Source organism: Telmatherina bonti (assembly GCF_933228915.1).
Source record: "Telmatherina bonti genome assembly, chromosome: 22".
In the NCBI taxonomy this organism is placed as follows: Eukaryota; Metazoa; Chordata; class Actinopteri; order Atheriniformes; family Telmatherinidae; genus Telmatherina; species Telmatherina bonti.
The window spans coordinates 25,109,694-25,122,267 of NC_136631.1; the positions used below are offsets into that span (position 1 = coordinate 25,109,694).

At 38.5% G+C, this 12,574-nt stretch overlaps 1 protein-coding gene across 2 annotated transcripts; it reads left to right on the plus strand.

The window, feature by feature from the left end:
- Positions 1 to 646: 646 nt before the first annotated feature.
- vsnl1b (visinin-like 1b) lies at positions 647 to 5,524 on the plus strand (the record flags this gene model as incomplete). 2 transcript variants are annotated; one of them, XM_079261796.1, is made up of 3 exons in its annotated part: positions 647 to 808; positions 1,164 to 1,379; positions 5,327 to 5,524. In XM_079261796.1, 3 exons carry the CDS (start codon positions 647 to 649, stop codon positions 5,522 to 5,524), a joined length of 576 nt encoding a protein of 191 aa, XP_079117922.1. The 2 variants fall into 2 exon arrangements, with proteins under 2 accessions (XP_079117922.1, XP_079117923.1); XM_079261797.1 differs by lacking the exon at positions 1,164 to 1,379.
- Positions 5,525 to 12,574: the final 7,050 nt, after the last annotated feature.

The window sequence follows — 12,574 nt, forward strand, 5'->3', positions numbered from 1 at the left end:
TCATTTGCAACATCATGAGTCAATAATTTATGAATGTGGGGCTTCTGACAGGCTGCTCAAGTTGTCATGATTGCTGCTGAGTGCCTTCATTGTGGATAACAAACTAATCTAAGCTGAGTGAGCCGTGTGGACTTTCCACATCTGGTTTTTTAAGCACAGTATTACTTACAGACAGGTCAGTTATAAGCCATATTCCCCTCTGATCCAGATTACATCAGACCTGCTGTGTGCTCCGGCATGTTGCCCCTCACACAGCTGTGTAGATTCGCTGCAGCAGCGACTCTTTTACAAGCAAGCACAGGCTTTGTTGTCATTGTCATCATCGGACAGTGTTTGCAGCGGAAACTTGATAGCAGCGATCGAACGTTTGGTGAACTGGATCTGCTTTGACAGTGATGATCCAGGTCAGTGCTACCCAGGCCACCGACTGGCACAAACAAGCTGAGGGGGATGGAAATAGAATACAAGCATCAGGGAAATATTTACTGCCATCCAAAATGAAGAAGAAGAAGAAAACACACTCACTCTTTGTATTTTTGTCAGAAGTGAAAATGGAGAAAAAAAAAAAAAAAAAAAGGATTTTCATGCCGCAGTTGCTCAGGCATGGACAAGTGCATTATTCACGTGTTCTTGCATCACAGGAATCATGGGAAAGCAAAACAGCAAGCTGACTCCTGAGGTGATGGAGGATCTGGTGAAGAACACAGAGTTTAACGAACACGAGCTGAAGCAGTGGTACAAAGGCTTCCTGAAAGACTGCCCCAGCGGCAGGCTGAATCTGGAGGAGTTCCAGCAGCTTTATGTCAAGGTTTGTGCCAACCACTTGTCTCTCCTCCTCACCCTCTGCTCTGTTTGAGTTATTTATCTGCAACTTTAATCATGCTAACGCTCTCTCTAGACCAGTGTTTCTCAAATCCAGTCCTCAGGACCCCCCCTGCCCTGCATGTTTTAGACACATTCCTCCTCCAAAGCACCTGAATCAGATTATTGAACTTCCTTATCAAATTCTTCGCAGCCTGTTAATGAGCCTTTTATTTCATTCAGGATGTGTTATGGTAGGATTCCCTATAAAACATGCAGGAGAGGGGGGGGGTGATGATAAGAATTGAGAAACACTGCTCTAGAAAGTTGAGTTACTAAACCCATCTCTTTCACATCTGCAGTTCTTCCCTTACGGTGATGCGTCAAAATTTGCACAACATGCCTTCAGAACCTTTGACAAAAACGGAGACGGCACCATTGATTTCCGAGAGTTCATCTGCGCCCTGTCCATCACATCCCGTGGCAGCTTTGAGCAGAAACTCAACTGGGCCTTCAACATGTATGACCTGGATGGTGATGGCAAAATCACCAGAGTGGAGATGCTGGAGATAATCGAGGTGAGGGATTATCGAGTCATTAAGCCAGAGCTCATCAGGGAACTGGCTCCAGTTTTTTTGTCGATCAGTCTCCTGCACACCTGCAGTGCAGTGAAATCACACACACAGCTTCACAATGACAAAACTGCAGCAGTATTGAATTGCGTAATGCCACTTCTGGGAACACAATCTATATAGTAAATCTGATATTCATCATTGACAGTTCCCATAGTGATAAATATAGTGAGGTTTTTTTTTTTTTTTTTTCAGTTATGTCTAAAGTTTCCATACTTGTTGGTTTAATATAGAAACAAAGCTCCATCTGAATAGATGGTGTGTACTAAATATAGTTCCATGAAGAGAAAGGGAATATTTAAAGAGATATTTTGTTTGCTTTGTGATAGAATTGCCAGCGTTTGGTGAAATTTCCTCAGGACTGCATCAGATTTATCCAAATATTTACAATTTTTAGCCATTTCAACTGTATATTAGGCTTTTTTGAGCAAACACATATTAATATGAATATTATGCTTCCCATTTTTAAAAACTTTTTTTTTATTATTTGTCATATTTGTTGTTAGAGCTGCTGTTTGGATAATGTGTAAAATGCCAGTACAAATCATTTAAACCTTTGATTGTGTTTACCATTGTACAAGGACAACATATCAAATCATCAAATTGTAAAAATGTGGGGGTTTTTTTTAAACTTAATTTAGAGGCCAGCAACACATTTACATCATTTCAACATCTAAAAAATGATCAGGTAACAGGTTAACTGGGTGGGGTGAAAGAAAAGCCCTGAGGCGGAACAAGGCTGTGCTCCAGTTGGCCAGTTGTTCCCAGTGATGCAGTCTCCACGGTTCACTCATCCATGTTAAATAAGATTCCCAAATGTCAGGGAGCAGAAATGCTCCATTCAAAGGCAACTCTGAACTGTGTGAGGAAGAGCTGAATAGTCCATCATGTCACATGAAATTAAGTGGCAATATTACCCGCCAGGACAATAAAAAGGGCAAGTTTGCTAAATAGTTGACCTCCTTGTTAGCTGGTTAAAATGAACTGAGCTTAGCTGAACTTGATGTTAATGCTCGCTCTAAATGTTACTTTTATCACAGTGGAGGTAATAGGTCAGGTTGTTGTTAGATGCAATATTGTATTTTCATCCCAGATGCTGTTGTTTAGATGCATTTACTCTGACTTTTAACTTCAGGATTAATCACAAAGGTAGATTACAGTGTTGCATGCTGGGACGGGAACAGTCTCTTGTTAATTTAGGCTACTACCAATGTTGCTTGGTTAGTTTTTATTTATTTATTTTTTTATAAAATTTAGTTAAACAATTTGTTTACTTTAACATGAGGGATGAATTTAGATGGGGATCAGTTTCCTGCACAATACCAGCTTGCCAATTAGCAGATCTTATATTTAGTTACTTTGGGCAAAGTCCAGCTTCTTTCTCCTGTTTTTTCCTTTCTCAGTTTCTTCCTTCTTTTCTGGACTTGAACCATTTTCAACCAAATAACACAAATTCTAACCAGGCAAAAATGTCTTCAATCCTCTTAACTATTTGCTGTACCATTTAATAACAAGCTAAATGACTATATTTAATTTTATTAGAAGGAAAATAAGAAATGCAAATAAACATTTCCTTCTTGCTTTTTCTCTTAGTGTTAACTTAGTTAAACAGGTTTAAACAGGAATCACTGGAACGCATCTCATACTCGCTCCTGTTCCATGGTGCAACACAGTGTTGCATACCTCCATTTCCTTATCATTAGTGACGTTGCACGCCGCTTAAAGAGTAAAAATGTGTTTAGTGAAGTTACGAGCTGACCTTCAAAGAGCATTTTGTGCATTTTGTTTAGGATGCACAGCTAAACAAGGGAAGGATTCACCACTCTTAAAGCTTAATCTCTACATGTAAAATTTTATAATGTAAAAGATTCAGAAGCTGGAGAAATCACTATGTATAAGGTTGTGGGCTGAAAACCAGTATTGAACAGTTCTGATCTTCATGCAGCTCAGCATTAAAAACAAACCGTGCCAAAGTGGAAATCACTGCGTGGGCTGAGGAACACTTCTGAAAACCGCTGTCAGCGTACACAGGTCACTGCTGAATCTTTAAATGTAGGTTAAACTTTACCGTGCAAAGAAGAAAATAAACTCATGTCTAAACAAGATCCACAAACAGCAAATTCCTCAAAGCTGGCAGTCCGATTCAACATTCCCACCGTCAGACGAATGCAAATTTAAATACTGATTAATAATGTATACAGCTTTTAGATTAACATTCACTGGCAAATGAAAAGGTCTTTTTTTTTAGGGAGATTTACTTATATCAGCAAGACAACATCAAACCTACACATAAACAACAACATATCTTTGTAATAGGAGAATGTAGATGTTAATGTGACCTACCGGTCTGCAAAGCAAATATATGACCAATTATGAGAGACGCAACAAGGAGGCTGAAATCCTGTATTAGGAAGAACAGGAGAACAGTAAACTGGTCTTTAAATGCACCATCTCATGCTCTGAATCATGTTGCTGGTATCCAGTGGTGTCGTCTAGGGCAGCAGTTCTCAACCTTTTTGCAACACAGTACCCCTTGTAAAATATTTTTTTTAGCCAAGTACTCCCTAACCACTGCAAAGTATTTTTAGTTAAGAAAACGCATGAAATACAGCACTTTGTCATTTGTGTTTGGTTTATTAAACTTTTGTTTGCGTTGTCAAGGCGACAGTGACTGACAGAGATGATTTGGCTCATAACAGGTGGGGTTTAATTCAGGTTAGAATGTGGGACTTTAGGAGTAAAGAAATGGTGTAAATATAAATCTAAATTTAGTTTTTGAATGTAAACTTAACATTTATTGAAATATACTAAATATTTATATAATATTACATTTATATTATTTTATTTAAGGATGTTTTAGAGAAAACATAAAAGATGTCTCCAAATAATCCCAAGTACCTCCTGGAATGCCTCGAAGTACCCCCAGGGGTACACATACTCCCATTTGAGAAACAGTGGTCTAGGGTATACGCAGGTATACAGAGTATACCCACTTGTTGGTTTTTTTTTTTTATTAATTAGCATATAGCCACTTCTAAATCCCCTGTGATGCTGCTTGACAATTACAAACGTGCCTACATATGTACCAACATCACCTAGCAGCTCAGTTACCAGTGCTACACTGGTGCAGTTAGCCATCAACTGCATTAACTTTAGCCTTAACATAGACATAAAGATACACGTGTATATGTCTATGAGCCTGTCTCTCACCAGTCTGTGTGGCAGTACTGGTTTAGTCATTTCATAAAGCTTTCTCTCTGAAATCAAAGAGTAGAAATTATGTAAAAATGAGTAAATACACAGATGGATTTTAGTCTTACATGTCACTTTTTCCTGAAAGAACGTTTATCTGGGCTACTGTTTTTCTGTTTTTAGAAAAAATGTTGAGACCCTGTTCTTGAGGGACCACCACACCACTGCTGGCATCAAACTAAAAACGAACACATATGTTGTGTTGGGTTTGTATTGTTTTGTTCCCAATCAAATATAAAGCTGGAATGATTACCCAATCATTAAACTCTGCTGTAATTCTCATTTTGAACAGCTTGCAAGCTGCTGAGAAAACATGGTTTACCATCAGCTCTTCATTTTTTACTTTTAATTCTCTATTTCAATCTATATGTAAATAAAACACCATGACAGTTAACTCAGGTTGATGAGACACTTATATTACTGCAGATGATCAGCAGCGCAGCCTCCTGAAAACAAACACATGGATCAACATATCCAAGTATATTTCAAATGGAAAAAAATGCCTGTGTGTGTGACCTAGTTAGATGAGCAACCTCAGTTGGGAAGCATTTAACTACATCCTTGTGAACGCACGTAGGCTTGATTGTGTAAGATAACAAACCACACTCACCAGCTCGTTCCTCGCTGCTCCTCACCCACAGGCTATCTACAAAATGGTGGGCACTGTGATCATGATGAAGATGAACGAGGATGGCCTGACACCAGAGCAGAGGGTGGACAAGATCTTCAGCAAAATGGATAAAAACAACGACGACCAGATCTCGTTGGAGGAGTTCAAAGAGGCAGCAAAGAGCGACCCGTCCATCGTGCTCCTGTTGCAGTGTGACATGCAGAAGTGAGCCGTCCCCCGCTCGCTCCTCTCCACGTCTGTATCCACACACCCTGGACAGCAGCACACGTCTTAATGTCTCATTAGGTTCTCTGCCATTTCCACAGGAGAAAAAAAAACCCAACAAAACAAACAAAAAAAAAAAAAAAGAAAACAACAACAACAAAAAAAACAAAACAATGCTTGGACTATTTTTCAATGGACTCGCTTCTTGTGGTTGTATGCATGAGAATGTCAAATGCAGAAATAATTTTGAAAATAGCTATATCATAGATTTCTATCTCCGAACATGCCAATGTGATTTGTGCACAGTAACCCTCTACATTCTCTTCCAACCCTAGCTTGTATATCAGTGGAGCACTGCATTGAATTATGTTTCTGCAGTATTTAGGATACCCAGTGTTCACTGCTGCAACTCCTGTATGCTTTACATAATAGTAACAAAACAATAATTCCTATGATAATTGTAACTGTCTCTACTATTCAGACTTGTTGAGCTCTCGGAGAATAAAAAGGCTCCTGTCTGTTCCAGATGTTTCCACATGATGGAACCACGAAGAGTAGGTTCTTTGCATGCATATATTATGTGTCAAAAAATATAATCTCTTACGTTTTGCATCTTTAGGTGGCTATAAAAGAGAAACCCTCATACTAAATTCATTTAGTATTGTTGCATGGGCTGTACAGTATGTGACCCATTAGATCATTAGTTCACCTCCAGTAATGTGGGAGCATGCTTCCCTCCATTTGATACACGTTTCTGTGTGACACTTGCGTTTTTTGAACGATATCCGAGTTGCATTTATGGATTAATCACCAAGGCAGAGCATAAGCGATTGTGTTATGTTTTGCTTCAGTGACTTCTGGGATGGGCAGAAATATATTTATGGAACATCATTCCCTTTTGATCGCACTGTACTGCTGCCGCTCAACCCAGAGGAAAGACCAAAATTACAGCTGTCATTATAGGCACAGTACTCCAAAATTGGCTTCCTTTCCAGGCTTCTTGTTTGCGTTTAAAAAAGAACACTTAGCTCGAGTTAACTTTGACTTCACCAACTTTTACTGAGGACATATCAACATGTTTACAGAAATGAAGAGCACTGCAAAACAAGTACAGTCCCGGCTTTTGACCTCGTTGCTGGGAGCTCGCTCTCAAGGCTAGGGACCTTGTGAGAGGGGGCTCCACTTCCAATGCGGCAAAAAGAGGAATAATAAAGCCTCACATATGTTTACTGGACACACGGCATTCCTTTGTGTAAAACTTTTTTGTAAGGAGAAACTTTTTATCGAAAGGTCTCATCTTCTGGTCTATTGTGTTTGCAGCAATCATTAAAAGCCACAAGACCCTCAGCAGAGGTGCTTGTTGAAGCTTTTGAAAGAGTGTTTCACTGTGAGAGGGTTGATGAAGAAATTCCTTTTCAACAGTTTGAACTCCCCATTTGTAGGCTTTGCAAGCGTGGACTGAGAGTCTGCTTGTATCCACATGCAGCAGTTGAAGTTGCAGATGCTTTTTGTTGGTCTGTCTGTAACATAAATGAAAACAACCCTCACATTATCAGTGTCTGCTTTATTTATAAACTTAAGTCCTGTCACCATGTCAGTTTTTTCTTTTTTTTTTTTTTTTTTTTGTCAAGTAAATGTTTATATCAAATATGGAGGAAAAAAATCATTATACAAGTGACTGTATTCTTTTATACATGTGGCATGTGTTGCACCTAAACTGAATTCTGTAGTGATTAAAATGAATAAACCATCAACGGGCTTTTTCAAAAGACAACGTCTGGCAGGTGGAGTTCATTTGAGGAGACGAGGATACAGTCGGGTGACAAACTGACGGGTAAACCAACATAATATTGACCAATATTCGCAGCATATTTTTCCATAAACATTCCTCCATCTATCACAGTAATGGATGTGGAGGGTGCACTACATAATGTACGTTTTTAGCTGGGCTGGAACCTGGTGACTCATTTTCATGCTCAAAAGTAAAGTAAAGTAACACCTTAACACACTTGGAGGGATCATTCCCATCATGATAGAAATGTTTTAATAACCTGATCGCCCTCCTTAAAAGTGTCAGGAGTTCACTTTTTCCCCACCTCCATGAAGTTGGCCCCCCATCCTCAATGAAACATTGTGAAAATAGTCTTAATTATTTGTGCTAGATTTTGCTTAAAAATTATTGTACTGCTTTAGTTTTTGAGATATTAGATCTTCTTTATATGGAAAAAGTCTGATACGGAAATAATTTTTGCATAAAAAAAAAAGGGGGGGGGGCACAAATGACCCTTTTTGCAGCACAATCCTACACATATAAACAGGACTGTTTAGAATTAATTTGGGCAACAATAGGGTAGGGGGGGTATGTATGAATGGCACACATCTGTATAGGATATGTCATCCACTGAAAGTATCCAAGATTTCTTCTAGACATGTATACAACGCTGGTTTCAGTTTTCCTAAAAATGTCTGCAGCTGCATGACGACTTGCAGCTGAAACAAGGAGAAAACAACTGTAGATGCTGGCGTAGACCGAATATGAGATGAGCAAGTTATAAGGAGCAATTCTAAGAACCAATTTTTACATTCATGTTTATTTGGCACACACAGTATAAATACAATATTTGTCATGGTTTGTTGCATCAACTTCATCTCACATGCTAATAAACATCTATTCCTGCACTTGAGGCCAACAACACATTCTCCCTAAAAGTTAGATCTAGAGTCATCTGAGGCTATAAATGAGATAGAAACAAGTTTATTCCCAGCAAGTGCTCGTAGTCATGATCTGAGGTAAAAACAGTAGCCACAAAAAGCACACTCAAAAAAGCTAGATGAACAGAATTTCAATTGTGCCAACAAATAACAGCTTTTACATTTTTTAAAGTCCCATATTTACATATTTGAACCTATACGGTGTGCATATCATTATATAATTATTATAATTTCAGAGTGTAAAGGGTAAACTTGACATTTGAGATCTTCAATCCGTCAGATGGACTTACACTGAGAGCCGTGATTCATCAAGAGTTGGTGTAATCATTATCATGGGAAACCTTTGTCCAGCAATAAAAGTTGATGTGTTCATGATAAAAAAGCTTTGTGTAACCCTTTTCCAGAGGAAGGATGAACTTCACTGGGCTATGAGGCATTTGGGATGAATCACTGAGCCATAGAAATGTTTGTTATGGCCAGAAAGAAATCATCCAGGCTGTTTATAGTCTAAAAGCCAGTCTCTGGGATGGTTTGGACTTAAGTCAACAAACTTAGAAAAACTGCTTTTTACCTCTGAGACAGCAGCGTTAATGCAGAAAACCTAACAGAAATTTCAGACCAACTTATGCTGCTTGTAAGACGACAACTGTTTTAGAGACATCCATGCATTTTTACCAAATATAATATAAAACAAGATAGGGAGGAGATACAGAAACCAGTCTGTCTAAAGTCAGTCCTGATCTGTCTCCAACAGAGACTGTGTGGAGAAAAATCTGTAATAAAAATGCAGCATCCCTGTTGTGGTGCATGCCTGCCTGCATTCAACAAAAATACACCAGAAAGTTACATTTTAAAAGTTACAAGCACTTTTTCATCCCAGTGTTGTGAGGAAAGTGCTGCAGGCCTGAAATGCAAAAATTGATGTAAATTTAGACACAAAACGAGGTAGATGACATTTAGGAAAGTCAAAGTACACATTATTTAAAAAACAAAAAAAATCAACTTTTTTTTTTTGTTCCCCAATTTATTTTTGCCTCATGTACCAACCCAATTTTATCTTAAGTTTGTAAAAGTGTCATCAATGTGTAGTAATATTTAAAATAATAGTTGGTGATAAGACACTTGTGTTTTTGACTTTTACTTGAACTTTATATTAAGGTCAGTCCGCATGGGGTACTTAAATTCCTCTGACAAAACATGTTATATAAGTAAACAAACAAAAAAAAAAAAAAAAAAAAAAAAAAGCAACAAGAAACACACACTAAGAAATATCCTTGACACGGTGATGGTTGTGAAAACTAAAGCTTAAGTATTAATGATTAGCAAACAAGGGAGAAAAATGAAAAGGGGGAAAATAACTTGATTTAATGTCACAGAAAATGCTTCGCTGGTGGTAATTCATTTACGTCAGGCTGACTATAGAGTTCCATGATGTAAAGTTCAGTCCAATCTATCAAATCAAATCAAACTTTATTTCTTGAGCACTTTTCATGCCACGGGCAACAAAAAGTGCTTTACAGGATAAAATCAAGTCATAAGGATTAAAACAGTAGATAAAAAGGCGTTTAAAAATAATAGACACAAGCTCTTTCCACACACACAAGGACATAGAGCAAAGAACCCCCCCACACCCACCCACCCACATTCCCATAAAAACATCATTCCCTGAATACTGTCTCTTTAACTGAATTCTGGTTAATAAAACAACTAAAAACATTAAGTGATAAAAATTCTGACTTGGTGCTGATGTGAAGAAACAATACCTAGGGATCCATCCACACCAGGAGCCAGTCCCCCGCATGCTCATAGGGGCCGCTGCCACAGGAACCGCACAACTCCCAGGCAGCAAAGGGGCCACCCGCAGCCGTGAAGCTGCAGTGCTGGACCCCGCGCTACCCAAACAGCAGTGGTCGTCATGACAACAGCCCCTAGATCAAACAGGCAGGGCCCCCAGCGTGCTGGATCCCCATAAGGAAAACACTATAACAACCTTATTTATAAATATGCTTACATGAGGTCTGAATTATGTTAAGGACTTCAATAAAATTCAATAACTTATCAGACTTCTCACTGTATTCATTAGCATAACTAAAAGAAGCTCCTGGATAAGGAGACTGAAGTCCTCTAGGGACATCAGAGAACTGTGTCCACAGATGTTCCCTTCATGTGTGACGAGCAACGCTTTGAGCACCCTGGTCAGAATTTATATCACTATCAATGCTTAAACAAGTAGAAATTGAAATGATTATCGAGGCAATACACTCAATATCAAATTTTAAGCAAGATCAGTGTATTATTGTTGTTTAGAAAGAAAAAACAGAAAGAAGCGCCTGCAAAAACTATGAGAACCCCAGCAGATTTGACTCCTCAGATCTCACACTTTAATTACCTTGTTAGAGTTATGGGTAGTTCGCACTTGTCAGGAAAGGCCAGGTGATGCAAATTTCCAGGCTTTAAGAATACTGAGATGCCGCTAACCTTATCCCAGCAATCAGCAGGTATGGGATTCCTCTAAGTTGTTGTTGCCCATAAGAACCCAGAAGGCTACAAGATAATAGCAAAGTGTTGCTATTGCTTCTGTTCATATTGTAATTTTTAAAAAAAAAAGAAGAAGAAGAAAAGGCAGAGAAACATGCATGCAAAGATGACGCTTGTAGGATTGCTCAAATATGGTGTATATGGAAGAGTCAGAGGAAGAAAACTTCTCAACACAATATTCAGTGTCTGTAGTTTCCATCTCAACATGACTGACACATTTTGGAAACAAGTCCTGTGGAAAAATGAGGATGAAGTATAACTGACTGGCTGAAATAAGCAAAGGTATGTCAAGACAAAAATGGGTTGACGGAAGAATGGACTTAATTCAGTTCCAGCATATTCTGAACACAAACTAATGGCTAGTTAGCTTAATGGCTAATTAAGCATCCATCTTTCACCTTACCTGTACTGTGAGCTCTCTCCAGCCAATAAAACTCAGTCTCATCTTGACTACTATCTTATCTATTGCTTTTTTCATTTTACCTTTCTTCCTCCAATCAAGTCTTACAGCATTTCTTTGCTGAATTAGCCATTGGGCGGTCAAAACGGCCAGTATGTTTATATCTGTTTGCTAGCATTTGGAGTGGTGTGTAACGCAATTTACTTTACTGTATTGCAAACTCTGCTGACAATACCCAACTGTGTCCCAGAAGCAAAAGTTGTGACTCCCATCAAAGAACTACAGAAAGTGGAGTTTTACAATCAGAAAGTTAAAGTAATGTGTCTTTAATGCACCTCAAAATCCACAAAAAGCTATCTCAAGGCAGAAGCAGAGGATTATGTCAACATGTCCGCTTTAACATTTTATCTTTTGGAGCTCATCTCATCTTCTACTTGCTTAACAGAAATTGTGAATAAGACTACTCAAACCTTTGTGTTCAACTTTAAATTCACTCTGCGTGAAATTGAGTGCACATCCACAAGCCATAAAGCTAGGTCAACAGTGAAGAAGGCCACTTCAACACACCCCTCCTTTCAAGTATGGAAAGTCCTGCAGTAAAAAAGTTCCCAAAGTGTGAGATCAATATGCTGATCAGAAGTAGAAACCAGAAAAATAAATAAATAAATAAATAAATAATTATTTTGTTTCTTGTTCTATGAATTGAATCAGTAGCAAACAGAAAACTCTGGACAGAGTCTCATCACAGATCCACAGAAGAAAATTCATTTGAAAAGTGACCTTGAAATAGATCTTAAGAAAATGGTGACTGTGTGGTTTGGTTGATGCAGACTGCAAACAGAACTGTCTGAGCTATTGCTAACAACAATATGGAGGCAACTAATTTACTAGCAGATCATCTAATATACACACAGAAAGCCAGCAGGACACATGAAACAATGTAATAATTATTAAGTGCAAACTGAGTAGTCTGGTGTCAGTCAGTTCATACAAGTTAAACAAGAGTATAAGAAAAGATGAGAGGAGGCCTGTTGTGTACTGAGCAGCTTCATGGCTAGTCTAGCATACGAGCCTTTTAAAAAGATGTTAGCAATAAGTTACAGACATTAAATGTAGTTTGTTAAAAAGTTCACACCAAGCTAAGCCCACAAATGTCTCTCTCTTCTTATATAAGCTCTTTGTGCTGCAGCCCAACAATGCTGCTCTACCCGACATCACAAGAACCGAGGAAGCCGTCCCATTTTCTGCTGACTCAGGTTATAATTGTGGCAAAGTGAGAAGGCAGGACAGCTGTGTCAAAATGCTTCAGCAGGTTCCCAATGTGTCCAGTAAGATGCATTTTGTATATGACAGAAGAGATATCCCACCGTATTGGTTTTGGCTTGCTGTTGCTAAACAACATGA